This window comes from Coprinopsis cinerea, assembly GCF_000182895.1.
Source record: "Coprinopsis cinerea okayama7#130 chromosome 4 map unlocalized cont3.4, whole genome shotgun sequence".
NCBI lineage: Eukaryota > Fungi > Basidiomycota > Agaricomycetes > Agaricales > Psathyrellaceae > Coprinopsis > Coprinopsis cinerea.
This window is the reverse complement of record NW_003307541.1, coordinates 1565645-1582110: the sequence shown is the minus strand read 5'-3', so window position 1 is coordinate 1582110 and position 16466 is coordinate 1565645. Positions and strand designations below refer to the sequence as shown.

The 16466-nt window shown below is 51.4% G+C and overlaps 9 protein-coding genes across 9 annotated transcripts; 5 read left to right on the top strand and 4 right to left on the bottom strand.

The window, feature by feature from the left end:
• Positions 1-47: 47 nt before the first annotated feature.
• On the top strand, positions 48-801 carry CC1G_10929 (hypothetical protein; the record flags this gene model as incomplete). The annotated part of the gene is made up of 2 exons (XM_001836096.2): positions 48-131; positions 199-801. 2 exons carry the CDS (start codon positions 48-50, stop codon positions 799-801), a joined length of 687 nt encoding a protein of 228 aa, XP_001836148.2.
• Positions 802-811: 10 nt separating this feature from the next.
• Positions 812-2640, bottom strand: CC1G_10928 (cytoplasmic protein). Its single transcript, XM_001836095.2, has 8 exons — positions 2514-2640; positions 2405-2455; positions 2186-2346; positions 1855-2124; positions 1722-1799; positions 1160-1533; positions 985-1109; positions 812-932 (listed from the first exon to the last, which is right to left on the bottom strand). The coding sequence occupies exons 1-8, from the start codon at positions 2593-2595 to the stop codon at positions 892-894; spliced, it is 1182 nt and encodes a 393-aa protein (XP_001836147.2). The 5' UTR covers positions 2596-2640; the 3' UTR covers positions 812-891.
• A 150-nt stretch (positions 2641-2790) lies between these two features.
• On the top strand, positions 2791-3395 carry CC1G_10927 (hypothetical protein; the record flags this gene model as incomplete). Its single annotated transcript, XM_001836094.2, has 3 exons — positions 2791-2870; positions 2923-2988; positions 3038-3395. 3 exons carry the CDS (start codon positions 2791-2793, stop codon positions 3393-3395), a joined length of 504 nt encoding a protein of 167 aa, XP_001836146.2.
• Positions 3396-3665: 270 nt separating this feature from the next.
• Positions 3666-7142, top strand: CC1G_10926 (hypothetical protein; the record flags this gene model as incomplete). The annotated part of the gene is made up of 10 exons (XM_001836093.2): positions 3666-3821; positions 3876-4067; positions 4125-4310; positions 4362-4430; positions 4486-4573; positions 4623-5342; positions 5404-6034; positions 6085-6283; positions 6343-6804; positions 6876-7142. 10 exons carry the CDS (start codon positions 3666-3668, stop codon positions 7140-7142), a joined length of 2970 nt encoding a protein of 989 aa, XP_001836145.2.
• Positions 7143-7458: 316 nt separating this feature from the next.
• Positions 7459-8411, bottom strand: CC1G_10925 (thioredoxin Trp26 family protein; the record flags this gene model as incomplete). The annotated part of the gene is made up of 6 exons (XM_001836092.2): positions 7459-7638; positions 7666-7774; positions 7838-7941; positions 8002-8095; positions 8147-8175; positions 8238-8411. 6 exons carry the CDS (start codon positions 8409-8411, stop codon positions 7459-7461), a joined length of 690 nt encoding a protein of 229 aa, XP_001836144.2.
• A 448-nt stretch (positions 8412-8859) lies between these two features.
• CC1G_10924 (hypothetical protein) lies at positions 8860-9941 on the top strand. Its single transcript, XM_001836091.2, has 5 exons — positions 8860-9230; positions 9283-9418; positions 9480-9605; positions 9662-9850; positions 9905-9941. Exons 1-5 carry the CDS (start codon positions 8883-8885, stop codon positions 9910-9912), a joined length of 807 nt encoding a protein of 268 aa, XP_001836143.1. The 5' UTR covers positions 8860-8882; the 3' UTR covers positions 9913-9941.
• Positions 9942-9963: 22 nt separating this feature from the next.
• On the bottom strand, positions 9964-11474 carry CC1G_10923 (molybdenum cofactor synthesis 3; the record flags this gene model as incomplete). Its single annotated transcript, XM_001836090.2, has 7 exons — positions 9964-10166; positions 10222-10333; positions 10373-10599; positions 10655-11058; positions 11087-11195; positions 11242-11334; positions 11399-11474. The coding sequence occupies 7 exons, from the start codon at positions 11472-11474 to the stop codon at positions 9964-9966; spliced, it is 1224 nt and encodes a 407-aa protein (XP_001836142.2).
• Positions 11475-11751: 277 nt separating this feature from the next.
• On the top strand, positions 11752-12503 carry CC1G_10922 (anaphase-promoting complex; the record flags this gene model as incomplete). The annotated part of the gene is made up of 4 exons (XM_001836089.2): positions 11752-11951; positions 12013-12073; positions 12131-12309; positions 12359-12503. 4 exons carry the CDS (start codon positions 11752-11754, stop codon positions 12501-12503), a joined length of 585 nt encoding a protein of 194 aa, XP_001836141.2.
• A 447-nt stretch (positions 12504-12950) lies between these two features.
• CC1G_10921 (hypothetical protein) lies at positions 12951-16350 on the bottom strand (the record flags this gene model as incomplete). The annotated part of the gene is made up of 11 exons (XM_001836088.2): positions 12951-13313; positions 13361-13912; positions 13966-14155; positions 14206-14471; positions 14524-14652; positions 14703-15328; positions 15377-15431; positions 15481-15695; positions 15755-15960; positions 16010-16104; positions 16159-16350. 11 exons carry the CDS (start codon positions 16348-16350, stop codon positions 12951-12953), a joined length of 2889 nt encoding a protein of 962 aa, XP_001836140.2.
• Between the last annotated feature and the right edge of the window lie 116 nt (positions 16351-16466).

Here is a 16466-nt window from a genome sequence, read left to right as displayed (position 1 = left end):
GAGCGCGACGACGACGACGACGACGGCGAAAAGTCTTAGCAAGGAAAATGTTTGAACCTGTTCGAGGAGGAACGAGAGGAGGACAAGCTGAATTCAAATGGTCAGATGTCTCAGCTGACAAGGACCGTGAAGTGAGTCCACATTCATCTTTTCAACTAGCTTAGAATGATCCTCGGTACTGACTGGTGTTGGTATTAGAATTATCTAGGCCACAGTATCAATGCACCAACTGGCCGTTGGCAGAAGAACAAAGATATCCATTGGTATAATCGGGAGAAACAGCAGACGGAAGACGAGAGGCAGGCGGAGATTCAGAAGGTGAAGCAGTTGGAGGCGGAGGCGATTGCTGCTGCGTTGGGATTCCAACCGACTACAAAACCTGGCGAGGGTGCTTCGGCGGCAACTGGTGCGAACGCGACTGCAGGACCGACGGCTGCGCCTGCAAAAGACGAGAAGACGGAAGAGGAGAGGTTGAAAGAGAAGGAGGAAAAGAAGAGAAGGAAAGCGGAGAGGAAAGAAGAGAAAGCCAGGAGAAAAGAGGAGAAAAGGGCGAGGAGGCGGGAAAGGGAAGGCAGGGGTAGGGACTATGACGATGAGGAGGACAGGCGGAGTAGGAGACGGCATTCACGTTCCAGGTCGCCGAGACGGCGGTCTGCTTCACCTCGAAGAGGCTCGGATTCGGGAAGGAGGAGGACAGAGTCGCCTCATCGACACCGCGATAGGGACGACAGGGACTATGAAGCCAGGGAACGAGACCGGTATAGAAGTCGAAGTCCTACTCGATACGACCGCAGGCACTAATCGATTGTGTGTGGTATATGATAGATGAGTATTGGACTGCTACTAATTACACTGATACTGTTGTTACAAGGAGGATCATCTTCTAGCACTTTAACCACCAGCCTTCCAGTAGGCGATGTCGCCGTCCGCCACTGAGCAGGTACGTTAAGCAAGAGTTGAGCATAGATTCCAAGATGGACATACTTTCGTAAGGCTTGCCCTGTTGTCGCAGCTTACCAGCAGCTTTGACGGCTGCTTCGCTACCGTGCTCGCGGAGATCGTCATAGGACATGATTTCACCACAGACAAACTTGTTCTCAAAGTCGGAGCTATGAGGGTATTGGTAAGGCGATGGTTGGAAAAACGCAGCGATACGCACTGGATAACACCAGCAGCCTGGGGTGCCTTGGTACCCTTCCTGATAGTCCAAGCTCGGACTTCATCAGGTCCACAGGTAAAGTACCGAATCAAATCCAAACTGTTGTAACCTGCATGCGTGATCTTGGGCAACGCGCTGTTAACGCCCAAGTTCTTCTCTTCCTCGGCCTTTTCTTCCGGCGTCATACGACCAAGGCGTTCCTCGAGCGAGACAGAGAAGGGGATGAGGAGGTCACCGGGGTTGTGTTCATCGATCCAAGCCTTGATCTTGGGAAGCCATTTATTCTTCTTGCGGACGTAGTCTCGTTCAGAAAGGTTGACGAGATAGGTAACGGGTTTGGCGGTGAGGAGTTGGAGACCGTTGATAACGTCGATCTGGAAGGGGTTGTTAGCGAGGGTTTAAAGAGGGGAAAGGAGAAAAGAAAAGATCAGAAAAAAATGTTCTCTCATAGGAATATTGGGGCGTTACTCCCTCCTGTCGACGAGCTGGGTTTCGAGTGATACTCTTTTTCATCCGGTCACGGGCCAACCGCTGGAAAAAGTTGCATGGGATGGACGCTCACCTCCTTGTTATTCCATTCAGCTTTACGAACGTCCTTGTTGTCGACCGACAAAGTCTTGTAGATCTTCTCAACCGTGGCCTAACCAACGAAAGATAAATTAAAGCGAAAATTTTCGAGGGCGGATGACACGTACGAGTTCCTCCTTCTTTGCCTTATCAGCCAAACTGGAGTTTCCGAGACCGCGAGCGCCCTTCTTCAAGTTCTCGAGGGTCTTCTCAACCCACTCGATATCCTTGAGACGAAGTTCGGTTTGGATAATTTCCATGTCACGGAGGGGGTTGACGTCTCCTTCGACGTGGATGACTTCGGCGTCATCGAAGGCTCGGACGACTTGGAAGATACCGTCTACTGCACGAACGTGTGAGAGGAAAGAGTTTCCTAGACCAGCTCCTGTAGAAGCGCCCTTCACTGGGTAAGTCGGGGTCGATCGAGTATTTTGAGAGTAGATAGGGAAGGGAACTCACCGCCGTGAGACCAGCAATGTCAATGCATGTAAGGTGGGCGGGGACTTTGGACGCAGGCTTGTAGAGTTCGCAGAGCCAGTCAAAGCGGGCATCTGGGACTGGGATACGGGCTTCTTCTGGGTTTATAGTTGCGTAGGGAAAGTTGGCGGCTTTTCCGAGGTCTTGAAACGATTTTTTTTAGTGGGATTGTTTCGTGACGTGGATGAGCAAAGGTTTTACCTGTCTCGGAGAGTACGTTGAAGAAAGAGGACTTTCCGACATTGGGCAGGCCTGTTCAGATAAGATCAGGGAAACAAGAAGAAAAAAAGAGTTGAGGAGGGAAACAAACCTACGATACCGATCTTGAGGTTGTTTGAAGGTCTGCCTAAGAGAGCCTTTTTCTCTGGCTGAGCAGCCTTTTTTGGAGGCATTTTCTTATTCTTCTTCGCCTGTGTGATGGGCGAGGATGAAAAGAGAGAAAGACCGAGTCGTTTTGGAAGATTTTGGATGCATGAACATCGATAACAAAGACTCGCCATCGTGACAGGAAGAAACCACGTGCTAAGCGCGTGAGCACCCTTTTATGTGAGAGGCGGTACAGCTGCCGCGCCACCCTTCAACTGGACATGAACAACTTTTTCGTATTCGTTTTTCTGTGGTTTCTTACCATTGTTAATGCCCAAACGACCGTTACGACTACTAATGAGTGAGTCCTCCAACAATCGCCGCTGGGAAGAAAGGGAACTGACGCGGAATAGGGATGGAGAAACAATAATCCAGGTGGTCTCCACTGACCCTGTACTAGGCCCAACCACATCTATCATGTACGCCCTCCAACTTTGCCGCCATACGACTGCTAAACGATACATACAGATCTACTGTCGGTGCTGGGGACGGGGATGGGGCAGTAGCGCCAATGCCCACCACAGAGCAGCGAGGTCCAGTTGGCGCCCCACCTTCAACAACTCGTGGTACACCCTACCTTCCAACACCCTACGTCTATACCACAGTCATCAATGGCCAATCAGTACCAGTCACTGAGACCTTTACGCCCACCAGGCATTCAACCGTGAGCATGACCTACCCGACAACGGGCACCATCTTGAACTATGACGAATATACTAGTCGGTTTGGCCTGCCTGTTGGAGGAGCTGGGAGTTTGGGTTATTCGAGGGGCCTTACATTACTTGCGTTTGGCGTTGCGCTTTATGTTGTTTTTCCCTTTGTATAGAGTACATTCCATGGACACTACTACTTATCTCCTTCGAAGACAATGGATTGATTGAGCAAGCCAAGACCGGCCGCGGAGTTTGTAGTCGATGAAAGGGGCGTGTTGGCTGTCCGTCGTCGGCGTTACTCAGTGAGAGCTTATTCTCTTTCCCTCACCACCACTACCGACGGCGACGACAGCAACAACGACGAGTACGATTATTATTACGACGAATACGACACAACCGAACTGGGCTGCTACCGCGACTGCAGTGGATAGGACAGTGGAACCATGGTGATGGACCCGACGGCGATCCCCTCAGAGGTCTCTGCTGTCGTCTTCGTCATCGAGAGCTCCCAAACCCTTTGGATGGAATGGAAAATAATCCTTAGCGATTATGTCGGGGTATTGATGAAGAGGTTGTACGAGGCGTATCCTAAGAGAGCTGTATGTTTTATCTCTTTCCTTCCCCCAAATAAGAAACTAATACGGGCGCTCCAGTTGCGAATAGGAATTATCACCTATTCAAACTCGGATACACTCGACAACCCAATTCTCGCAAAGATGTTCTTTATGGGTTATGCGAATGCCTTTCAGATGCTCAAGTCGGGCAAGTCACTGAAACTGGGAGAGGTCGATGCGTCTCCGAAGAAGGGCATGGCCGCCCTTGAGGCATTGGTTGCTGCTGTCGAGGTCTGTTACGCGTTTCTCGACTGTGGACGCTTTATTGACTCAGATTACCGATGGCAGTTGTTCGACGACCTCGACGCGTCGCTAACGGACGATAACGACCCTTCAAACTCGGCGAAACACGTCCTCAGGCATATCGTTCATATTGTTGCGGGCGCGCCCGACCAGGCTCCTAGGCCAATGTGGAACCTTTCTCCGAAATTGGACTTTGTCTCCTGGGATACGTTGCCGGAGGAAATGAACAAGGTGCGTGCTTATCTATCCGAAGCTGGATGGGTGTTAATTGACGACGCATAGAGGAACATATTCTACAGCGCCGTGATTGCGCGGCAGGCGACTGTGAAATATTCGCAACTTCATCAAGCTGTATGTTATATTCCCTGCTGTGTCCTCTAGGCCACTGATGAATGAGATATTATAGGTGGGCAATAGGTCACAACCTTGGTTTGCGGTCCGACCGAATCATACCGTGCTCTTATCTGGATTCCCGAACAGCCCACCGCAAAGGGGTGCGTAGCCGCGGCTCCTTGAATGTCACTTGTATTGATAAATATCTAGCTCCAGCCAAACGACCTAACGAGGCAGCAGACCGCCCATTGGATCCCAAGCGCGCGCGCATGGACCCTCAGCAACAACCCCAGCCGCCTCTGCAATCCACTCCTCTTCCGCCTCATCTCAACCCTGCCAATCCTCAAGTTGTGGCGGCCGCTTTGGCAGCCATGAGCAAACAACTGCCACCTGCCATGGCCACCATGTTCGCCGGCAAGACCCCTGCACAAATAGAACATATCATTAAGAGGTTCAACGATTTAGGGCCACGATTGCCGCAGCTGAAAAAGGAGGCTGAGGAGCTTCACAAGAATGGCAAGGTTGAGGAGGCGAAGATGAAGTTGGCAGAGTACGAGAAGCTGAGGGTGTTATATGACCAGCTAGGGAAGACCTGGAGGATGGCCCAGACAGCTGTATTGATTAAGGCTGGTGCTATGAATGCTGGTGGTGCGGGTGCTGGGCCAAGTCAGCCCACGGCTGGGAGTTCGGGCGAAAGCACTCAAAAGGCGGGAGAGGGGTCAGGGTCGTCGACTGCAACTGCACCCACGAGCGCCGCGGCAGGCCAGCAATCTCGACCCCAACCTCAACCACCGAAGCCGCCGGAGAGTGACCCTACGCCTTCGAATACGACTGATGCACCTGCAGCTTCTGCCGCGACTTCCTCTCCTAAACCTGTGCCCCATGATTCCACCTCCACCTCCTGCACCCACCCAACGACCTTCACCAAAAGTCGCTGCTAACCCGAGTGGTCCTTCAGCACCGACATCGGCTCCTGCTCCTGCGACTGCAGCTTTCAATGCACCTATCAACCCTCCTCAGCCACCACAACCTTCGAACAAACCACAAGCGCCCACTCCTGCAGTGAACTCGAACGCCAATCCCCCCAATCCAAATCCAAATATGGCAGCAGGTGCGCCCCAGATACCACCGGGTCCTCCACAGCCGGGCCCAGCACTGACACCAGCTCCACCGCCCAACTTTATGGGTCTAGGCGTTGGCAATCTCCCACCTGGTCTTGCGCCTTCTGGGTCGACGGATCCAGCGATGCAATTACAATTGGCGAAAATGTTGGAGCAACAGAGGGGGAGGCAGGGACCTGGTGGGCCAGGTGTTAGTGGGTTGATGCAAGTGCCGGGTGGAGTGCAGAATTCTGCGATGAGGACCATGGGAGGGATGAATCCGAATGCGACGAATCAAGGTATGAGTGTTGGCGGTATGAATCCCGGCGGGCCTCCCGGAGGTATGAATTCTGGACTGCCACCAGGTATGATGATCCAGGGTGGTGTAATGATACCGCAGAAGTCCCCCGCCCGCCCTGTTTGGAGCGGGCCTATGAGGTTTGCTGGGACGGGCTCTGATGGGGTCAAGAAGGAGACCATTTTCAACGTTATTGCTGCTTCGCAGCTGAATGCCGAGGCCTGGTGAGTCTTCATTCGTTATTTCTCCACGTCTTTACTAATGTTCTTTTTAGTCATGTTAAGACGTGGCCCAGTCGAGGGTTTTTGATGGTTCCGACACAGGAGCGGTACTCCCATCCGGAGCTGCAGCTTTGGATGGCGAAGTATAAACCAATTGTAGCCCAGATTTTACCTGATACGAGGGGTGAAAACGCCCAGGTGAATATCAGTAATTTCCAACTGTTTATCCAGGTGCTGCTTTCCAAGCAAGTGGTACGTATATCTCCCCGCATTCTTCGAGAGTATTTGTCTAATCTTGCGAGTTCATATAGTACGCAACTTCTGCATGGACGACACCGACGGGAAGCCAGACGAACAATGTGTTGTTCATTGCTATTCCTGGGGCGAATAAGTTGATGGCCGCGTTCTTCCCATTGCATGGGATTCCGGAGATGCCTCGGATGGCAGCGCTGACTGCTGGACTCAATATACCGCAACCGATCGGGCCACCGCAGGGACAACCGGGGCAGCCGCCTATGCGCCAGCAGGGGATGCCTGGGCCGCAGATGGGGATGGGAATGGGAGGAATGCCTGGACAGATGGGAGGCCCACCTGCAGGAATGGGAGGACCGCCTGGGGGAGGGTTACCGCCAAACTTTGGGAATCCGGCGAATATGGCCCGCGTTGAAGAACAGCTGAGATTATATTTCCAGAAGAACCCGCAACTTGTGCAACAGATTTCTCTCCTCCCGCATGACAAAAAGCAGAATGCTATAAACAACTTCAAGAACCAGGTGAGTGGCCCGTTTGGAGGGTTTAGCTATTTTGGTGACGGGTAATAATCTGACATGGTGGATTTTTGCAGGCATTAAAAAGTCTTTACATGCAACAGGTTAATCAGACTGCTGCTGCTACTGCTTCTGGAGGGGGAGGTGGCGGCGGGCCAGGGATGCAGGGAATGCAGGTTCAGGGAGGAGGACCTGGTGGGATGATGCCTGGTGGTGGGATGCAGGGGGTCGCACCAGGAGTAGCGGGTGGTGGGATGCCGATGCCTCCTGGAGCGAACGCTTTCAATTTCAACATGCCGCCGGGAGCAACGATGGGATTTGGAAGGGGCGGGATGGGACAGTAAAGAGCGTGGTCGGATGAGCGGATATTAGGCTTGTGAGGAGGTTTGGTAGAGGGCATAGATTGGTCGGTTGTTCGTTTCGACGAACCTTTCTTCTTTCTCATTTCCTGGGTTTGGCTTTTTTGTATGATTTATCTTATTTACCGGCCCTTCGATGTTCGATTTGGATCTTTTACTACATATGTTAGAATTCTTTCTTTATTTCTGACGATGATATATGGTACAGATTGTAATAGTACAGTGCGGGAAACGAGGAAGTCCATCTGGGTTTCGATGAGCAATGATGAAGGGAAGGGGAAGTCTTTGCAAGAGGTCCAGCTTAATGACCTAATGAGCTGTGTGCAGCGTCCGTGCCCTGGATCTTCTCGTGATCTGCGATGTTGGCCTGGGCTTCATAGACTGTTATCGGTGGGCTGTCGTTACGCTGCGTGGCTTCGTCAGTATAATGTTCTTTGGTATAGGGAACCGAGGAAGATAACGTTGGAGTAGGCTTGGAGCCCTGAAGGTAACAAGAGGATGGACGGACCTTCTGCCAATGTCCGAGGAAGCCAACGTAATAGATGCGAGTGACATCGTCCCCTTGAGCTGCAGGGATGAAGAGGGTTATACTTGAGATGTTGTTGAACTTGACGGTCCTAGAAAGGTAGTTCATGGTTGTATCGAAAGACGACGCGGTGAAAGGAATAGTGATTGCCTACCGTAGAGGGTATTCGCCTACTTCGCTTCCTTGAGCAACTTCAAGTTCTTGCGATGGCTTTTTCTCGTTTACGCTGTCAAAGTCAAGGTTGGGCTCGCTTGCGAACTGGATTGCGAAAGGACAATTAGAAAGCGTATCGGAGCATGGCGATTAGATTGCACGTACAAGGATGATCTTTTCCGGCGTCTTTTCGCCTGGACCTGCTTTGAGAAGGAGAGAGCGCAGTTTAACGTTACCCGTAAATGGGATCCGGATGATCCTGTATGTGATGTCAGTCCAAATTCAGGAAGAAGAGGATTGAAAGACGCACAGTTGGTCGTCCGCGTCTGATTCGAGGTACTGAGCTCAGCACGCCATAAGTATCTTGTGGGCTCCTGAGACGGGCATGCGCGAGCACATACCTTGGTTTCGTCTGTCCTCTCGTGCCATGGTTTGATCACCACCGAGCCCTCTTGAACTCCGTTTAGAGCTACGACGTTCGACTGGTCTATCTGGGAGAAGAGGTTGTCTTGAGGACCGAGGTCGTTCCCTAGGTGGTCATGGCCACAGCCTTCGTGGTGGTTGCAATGTGACATCTTTCTGGTAGATGATGGAACGCGACTCCAAAAGCCCCTAATTTATGTGCGAAGATTCCGTCGGACAAATAGAGACAAACAGCGTCCATGGAGGTTTAAAGAACATTTTGAAACTTTTTTCGTTGTCGTTCACTTGGTCGTTCCTTTCTCGATTCTGGTGAGTCTCTTTGACCTTTTGAAAACTTTTTATGATGTTGTACTGTAATTTGCGTTCGAATGGCTTGGACTCCAATTTAAGGGGGCATACGCCAATGCTCCTGGGACCCTTGCCTTGAGACAACTATTTACTTCCTGACCCTTCGCGATCTTTCCTTTACAAATGGCTCATGCTCACGTTGTCTTTTATAGGTTGAAGCAAGGCTGTGATCCTTGGAGGAGATTATGTAACTGGTGTACTACTTAATACCCTCTGTTGTACGCGTTTGCTTGTAGTTTCAATACAAATCGGCTTTCTTTCTTCTAACGTTCATCATGGCCTCGTCTTCGCCTGTTCAGCCTGTGGAATCGCCCTCTCAAACCCCTTCTGTTTCTGCATCTGCGTCGTCAGGGATTGCATCGCCTGCATCGGCTTCAACGTCTGCCTCGACGTCGACGGCGCAGCAAGAAGAGCCAACTGACTACAAAGTCTTTGCGCCATCCAATAACCCTGGTCGACCACTCCCTCCTCTTTCAGACGATTATTTTACCCCTACTGCCCTTGAACTCAAAGCTGCGCAGGCGACGCTTGCTGCGCGGACGAATAATCTTGTGAATGCGCCGTTACAGTTGAGATCGAAGAGGGAGGAGGCGGAGAGGGCGAAGAGGGAGCGCTGGCCGCAGGTGGGTTTCGAGTTTATCTTGATGTCTGGATACCGACCGATGACTTGAATAGACTACTGTTAGGATTAGGTTCACGGATCGTACGCAACTTGAGAAGGTGTTCCCGTCGACGAACAAGATCCGTTCTGTTTATGCGTTTGTGAGGGCGTGTCTGAGGGATGATATCAAGCCTATCAAGTTTATTCTATGTGAGTCCTACATCATCATATTGGGACGTGGAGGGTTCTGAATAGGCTGTGTCATGCGCAGACCAGTCCCCGCCGAGACGAGATCTGAAAGTATCAGACCCTAAAGTGAGAGATTTGACACTGGCGGAACTGCAACTCGCCCCTGCTTCCGTGCTGTTGTTGCGATTCGAGGATGAGAGTCTGAACAGTGCGTTGTTTCTGCTTTCTGCGAGAACTACGCGCTCACTCGGGTTGCTCTGACAGAAACCGACTATCCCGCCCCGTTACTACCTTCGGTGTTGTCCAAGATGGAAGAGTTGCCGGCTCCTAAGACGGAAGACAAGAGCCCAACGCCACCTGCAGCAGAAGAGAAGACACCAAAGAAATCCCAGTTGACTTCGGATAGTAACAAGCCTGGTGAATTGAAGGTGCCAAAGTGGCTGAAGCTTGGGAGTGCGTCTTTTAATCTCTAAAGTCTACATACATGGTGACTGACTCGATGCACAGAGAAATAGATACAGATGATCACCGCGCCCATGTACCTAGGTTCCTCTCGCGTTTTGGACTCAGTAATCGGGAAAGTTTTTGTTGATCTTTGACCAGGCTCTGAGTCCTCCGATGACATCTCGAACCTTGCCCTCTCCACCGGCTTGTCGCAGTGCGTCTGCTGCGAGTTGCGAGTCGTTCCCCAGTCTGCACACGACGATGGTTTCTTTTGATGGTGAAAGGTAGTCTTGAGGTTTGGCCAGGATCTGTTTGAGGGAGACGTCTGTGCTCATGGTTAATGGTGGAATGGATGGTGAACGGATGGGGTTTCGGCTTACTTTGGGAGTTGGGAAGGCTGCAGATTCCAAATTCAGTTGGTGGGCGGACGTCGATGAGGTCAAACGGCTTGTTGGATTGTATGATCTCTTGCAAGTCCTGCATTTCCCGACGCTGAGTTTCCCTTCACTTCGGAGCTTGATTGACACTTACACTGACGGATAATCTTTCCTCGGGGCTGCCTGCTTTCAGACCCAGTGTCTCCCAGTCTGGCTTGGATCCTCCGCAGAACTGGACATAGTCCGTTTCAGCAATCTTGGTTTTGTCTCCTTTGCTTCCACAAGCCGGACATGACTCTCGACGAGATCGAAGTTTGATTGTGCGGAATGGGGGACTGGAGAGTGCATTGTAGAGAAGCATTGTCGGAGGAGCCGATGGGTCTGCAAGGGGTCATCTATTCTTTCGTCCTTCTTGACAAGTGCGTGTGATACTCACCAGCGAGCCCTGTCAAAACCTTGATTGTCTCCACCGCCTGCAAGTTCCCAATCGTACCCACCACCGGGCCCAATATTCCCAACTCCTCACAGCTCCCTGCGTTGGCAGGTTTTGGAGGAACGGGGAAGACGCATCTATAACATGGACTATTTGGTCCTAGATTGAACACGGAGAGTTGACCATCGAATTTCTGCGCAGCTCCACTGACGAGGGGTTTGTTGAGGGCTACTGCTGTGTCGGAGAGGAGGTATCGTGTGGGTACGTTGTCTGTGCAATCTAGAATTATGTCGTAAGGTGCGAGGAGGGAGGGAGCGTTCTGGGATGTTATGGATTCTGTTGTGGTGTCGATTTGGATGGCGGAATTTAGTCTAGAGGTCTTGTTAATGTCGGGAAGGAGGGTGTGTCTTGAAGATAGAATACCTCTGTAAATACTGTTTAGCAGAGTCTACTTTGAACGCTCCTAGTGTGTCTTCGTTGTGCAGGATTTGTCGTTGGAGATTAGATTTCTCAACTATGTCGTGATCGAAAATGCCGATTCTTCCTGGACGGTGGTTAGATGCTTTTTCTTTACTCTGGGATAGACTTACCAACACCAGCGGAGGCGAGGTATGGCAAAGCAGCACAACCCAGTCCTCCTGCTCCTACGACGGCTATTGACGCTTTGGATAACTTGAGCTGACCTGAGAAAGATCAAAATCCTGCCGTCAGTACTTGATCTTCTCTGGCGTCGCTGTTGATACTCACCTGGTAATCCAAATCCGTCAAGAATCATCTGGCGCCCGTATCGCTTGTAATCTTCTATCGGAAGACTTGGTTCCATTTTTTACGGTGTGTGTGGTGTAGAGAACGGGAACAAAGGAAAGGCAGAGCTTTGATCTCGCGTAATCGAGTCAAAAGAGAAAGGATCGTCACTGGTTCTTTGTTACTCTCGTATAAAAGAGTGGATCATGCCTAGCCATACAGGATCAGACCGCCCAACTGAGGCTTTGTTCATTCATTCAGGTGAGTCGTCGATTCTTTTCCTCTAGTCGTTTGTTGACTATAACTACAGCGTTCTATTCACCCTCGCCTACTGATAATCGACTCCCTTAACACACATGGACACCCAAACCCCTGCTGTTGTGCCCACTTCAATTCCCAACCCACCTGCTATCATCCGTGTACCAGTCAACTCGCTCAAGCCACCCACTCTCCCCTGGCCTGACATCTCGGATCGAGCCAAATGGTCCGTCTCGTCCTACAAGTTTGGCTTTGGAGTCGAGTGCTTGAGGGATGGGGACCCTGATACCTTCTGGCAGTGCGTGGTTGTCTTCCTCACAGTGTGCTGGCGGGTTTTAATGGTGGGCGCCCTCGCACAGTTCCGACGGTCCTCAGCCACACTTCATTACGCTCGAGTTCCCGTGTAAAGTCGCTATACAGGTTCGCCGCCCCAACCTCCTTTGTCTCAGGGGGAATGAATCACTCACCTCGTATCAGAAAATTAGCATCCTCCTTAGGTTCCCTCTTGACGACTCTTACACGCCCTCTACACTCGCCATACGTGCTGGAACAGGTCCGAGTGACTTGCAAGACGTGCGGATGGTGACATTTGATAAACCGGATGGTTGGATTACGTTTGATGTCTCGAGTGAGCCCAACGAAGACGGGGATGGCTTGTAAGTGTAGGATAGCTTGTCCCTGAAATAGGTGTTAACATGCCAACAGGGCACCGGTGTATGCATATGTGCTGCAGATCATCATTGCTGCGAACCATATGAGCGGGAAGGATACTCATGTTCGTGGTTTGCGAGTTCTTGGACCTATCGAGTACGCTTCCCTTACATCCACGGCCCTTGCTTTCGAATACTAACCTCCGCTCTCGTAGTGATAACGATTCATTCGCATTTCAAAGTCCACAGTACAAGGCCTATCAACTATTACGATAAAAACACACGCAGGCGCAGTCCTATTGTATACAGTACGAGATGAAACGATATGATATATTGTTTATAAAACGCAGAGGCGACAGAAGAATTCTGAGAAGAGGAACCATGACACTTGAGTCGGAGGACGTGGCCCATGGCAAAATAGGTATCGATTCTACAGGGATATTACTAATGAGATTGGTAAAAGTAAAAGGAAAGAGTACGCAATGGTGTCTCTAAATTGCAACAACGGGCGGGCGGTGATTGCAGCTCCCCTGTTTTAAATAAATAAGAAAGGGGCTGACTGAAAGTCTACCTATCCGCCTCTGTAGAAGAAAGGAATATGATCAAAAAGAAAGAAAAGAGATAATGGTTTGAATTGCATCTAGATTTTAAGATTGCGGTGGGTACGGTGTACGAGTATGTGAATACTGTGGTTGTTGAACTGGAGGTAACGACGATGGATGCGATGGCGAGTGAGAAGGGGGCGCTGGAGGGTAGCTGGAAGATGTAGGGTATTGTTGATAGGCTTCTCGATGGGAATGAGAAGCTGCGTGAGGAGGCGGAGCCGCCGAAGATGCATGGGGTGGAGGACGTTGGTCGTAAGCTGTGCTTCGGTAGTAGCTCATGTCAACTTGGTGTGAATGGGATGAAGACGGGAGGCTACTGCCATGTGCAGAGTGCCCCGCAACATGGTGGCTGGGCACCGAGGGATTCGCATAGTTGGGACCCCAGGAAGACTGGCCGGCGTAATGCTGCGAAGATGAGAAAAGAACAAGTCAAGAGAGAAGGCAGAACTCACAGGATACTTCATTGGATCAACCGGCCACGATCCGTTTGTACCATTTGTGCGCATGTAAGGGTTACTATGCTGAGGAGGGACTTGGCTCCTGTTAGGATCTGAAGTAAACGCCCGTTCCTGCGGTTGGTAATGACTGAACGAAATCATGTTCGACGGTTGATTAGGATGTGCACCATACACGGACTGCGTCGTGTATCCTCCTGCGGCAGAACTACGCACGCTAGACGTCTGCCCAATGGCTGAACGAGCATAGGAGTCAGGATGGGCACCATATGAGATGTGGTTGCGAGAGTCGATGTAGGCGGTCGAGGTACCGTTCTGCCACCTGCCTTGGGAAGGATAAGCGTAGACTCCTGTCGCCGGTTGGTGAATTTGACCGAGAGCAGCGGTGGCGCGCGGAGGGTGTCGCTGAGCGAGACAACGTCGGCAGAGGAACTCGATCTTGTCCCAGTCCCGTTTTGGACGGCCTTGAGATGCGTCCATCTTGTCATGGCAGGAGATGTGCTGCCATTTGGAGCAGTGACCGCAGCACATCATAGGTTTGCCATCGTCCTGAGACACCGTGTGAGGGCGAAAAGGTAAGGTGGAAAGGCCGGGATACGCACGATGTTCTTGCCTCTCCTTCCACAAATCTCACAATCTAGCTCCCAATCCGATTCGCTTCCAGGGGTGCGGGCACCACTGGCCTTGCTGTTGCGTGCGGGCGACTTGGCCTTGCCGTTCGCTTTGGGTTTGGACTTGGTAGGCAGCTTCTCATCCTCGGTCGAGTGGTGTTCCTCTTCATCCTTCTCCGACCTATACTCCGTGTTAGTTTCAGTATCGTCTCGGCGGTCACCATGACGCACTTGGCAGCACTTTCACCACGCCTCAGAACACGCGCCTCGCGGTTGGCCCGACGTTCTTCCCTCGCTCGCTCCTTCTTTTCTCTCTCCTCCTGTTCGCGTTTAAGACGCGCCTCGAGCCGTCGGGTGCGAGCCATTTGCGCATCTTCTTCAGCCTTCTTTTGAGCAGCGATCCGTGCAGCCTCCTTTTCGCTTTCCCTCTGAGCCAAGCGAGAGGAGCGTTTGCGATGACTGAGGGCCTCCTCCAGTCGTCGTTTCTGTTCTATAGCCTGCAGGAACGCGTTAATAGAAGGTAATACAGTATCGAGTGTTTGTGTGTACCTTTAGCTCCGCGGTCACTTCAGGAACAACGACGGTTGTAAGGTATTTGTAGAATGATCGCTCGAGATAGTGTGTGGACTTGGCGAATTGCTCTGGAAAGGCTTCCCATTCTGCGAGGGTAACGCACAGCTGGGAACATGGTTAGCAGGGCATCCGGGCGAGATTATATAAAGGCTCACCGTTTCCCATTCTACAAAATCTTGTTGTGGTTCAGGTTCAGGTTCGGGAGTTGGTGTTCTCTCTTTTGGTTCCTCTGGTTCTTCCTCTGATTCTTCCTGCTCCTCTTCCTCCTCTTCCTCTTCGTCGTCGCTGAGCTCGGTAAGGTCGCTTATGCTGTCGTCATCGCCTTCAAGACCCGTCTTCTTCCCTTTGCTAGGAGAGCTCTGCGGTTCTAGCCATTCATCGGGAACCTGTTGCCAACCGTCATCTTGCAAGTTTCGTAACCGTGAACTTGTGCGTGTCCCCCTTGTGGGAGGTGGAGGTGGAGGCGCAGGTTTGCTGTTGCGGGTACTACGAGTAGACCTAGTTTGTGAAGCGGTCTGGCGCTGGTATTCGGCAAGTGCTTTGGCTTGAGCATCTAGCTTGGCCTTGGCCTGTTCCTTTGCTGCTCTACTCCCTCTGGGTGTAGCCGTTGGTGTCGAAGGCGCAGGTTCAGCTCGAGTTTTCCGCCGTTTGGCTGTCTTCTGTTTTGCTGCAGCTTCTTTAGTTGCAGCCTTGCGCTTCTGACCAACTGCTGGAGCTTCTTTCCGTTTTTTCTTCTTGGCGGGTGGTTTAGGAGGAACGCGTTGGATCCAAAGACGGTTTCCTGTTTAATGTATTGAGCAGAGTTCGAGCTCTGGTGGAGAAATCTGACCTCCGATCAACCAGTAGGCATTCTGAGTCCTGTCGTAACCAATAGGTTCGGTTCTCTGTGCCATGTCAGATGTTGGAGATGTGCCGAGAAAGCTATGTGCGCACCCATGAAGCGAACTCGTCGTCGGATTTCATGATACTTCGGAGTCGCAGTGGGTTCTGGAATTGCCATTCAATGAGAGTGTGGAGTGTTTCGAGCTTCTGCAACATGTCGAGCTCTGACCAGTCGACGGTCGGCTTTATGTTCTTTTCTGTGTCTTCTTCTTCGGCGATTGGACGAGTAGGAGGGTCTTCGGTCTGTTGACGGGAGGAGGGCCCTTCTGGATGCATGGAATGAGGATTAGGATGCAGGGCGGTTGCCAGGTGGGAGATGACGCACCGGATGGGTCGGTCCCATTGGGTTGTTTATCGTCTTCGTCCTTTGCGTCTCCCGTTTCTGAGGAGGGTTTCTCGGGCTCTTCTTCCTTCAAGACGGAAGAAAGCCTTGAATTGGTGGCCGCAGTGGCGGTGGGAGGACCAAGGGGATTAGCGTCTGGGTCTCGCCTATCGTACTGTTTCCTGAGGGCGTTCTGCCAATTGTCGAGCCTAATTGAAAGTTAGAAGGGTTCGCGTGACTTGTACCGGGAATACATACGTTATTTTTCTGTCGTAGGAGAGGGTAACCAAGAGGCGTTGCATGATGCGCGGTAAGAATACATCTGTGCCGTGGATAAAGTCGTTTTCGATATCCTGTAGGGTGGATTAGGTATATTTGAAGAGAAACATAGCGAATACTGGGCGTACCGTGATGGAGACATCATTTGTGGCGAAGAGGTCGGCGAAGATGTAGTAGAACTGGGTGACGGCGGCCCATTTCCAGTGACGCCTCAGGTTGAAAAGGTTTGCGTCTGGTCCTTGTAGCTGTTGCTGGAGCGGTTGTTCTGGGACTTGTTCCTGTTGGGCGGACGCTATTTGTCTGGTGGATCGTCGGGGCATGGCGACTGTTCTTCAAAGAGAATCAGGCCCTGCGCATCAATTTGTCGAAAATATGGTGCCGAGAACGAGAGCAACGGTATTGACGACGGTCAGTAATTAGAAAACACGCGTAAAGG

Excerpts from the sequence above, each read along its gene's own strand:
- CC1G_10924 (XM_001836091.2), top strand. The coding sequence starts at position 8,883 with ATGGCCTCGTCTTCGCCTGTTCAGCCTGTGGAATCGCCCTCTCAAACC. Across the intron at positions 9,231-9,282 it reads AGAGGGAGCGCTGGCCGCAG|ACTACTGTTAGGATTAGGTT; the intron begins GTGGGTTTCGAG and ends TGACTTGAATAG. Across the intron at positions 9,606-9,661 it reads CGAGGATGAGAGTCTGAACA|AAACCGACTATCCCGCCCCG; the intron begins GTGCGTTGTTTC and ends TTGCTCTGACAG.
- CC1G_10928 (XM_001836095.2), bottom strand. The coding sequence starts at position 2,595 with ATGCCTCCAAAAAAGGCTGCTCAGCCAGAGAAAAAGGCTCTCTTAGGC. Across the intron at positions 2,125-2,185 it reads ACATTGCTGGTCTCACGGCG|GGCGCTTCTACAGGAGCTGG; the intron begins GTGAGTTCCCTT and ends TACCCAGTGAAG. Across the intron at positions 1,110-1,159 it reads CAGGCTGCTGGTGTTATCCA|CTCCGACTTTGAGAACAAGT; the intron begins GTGCGTATCGCT and ends ATACCCTCATAG.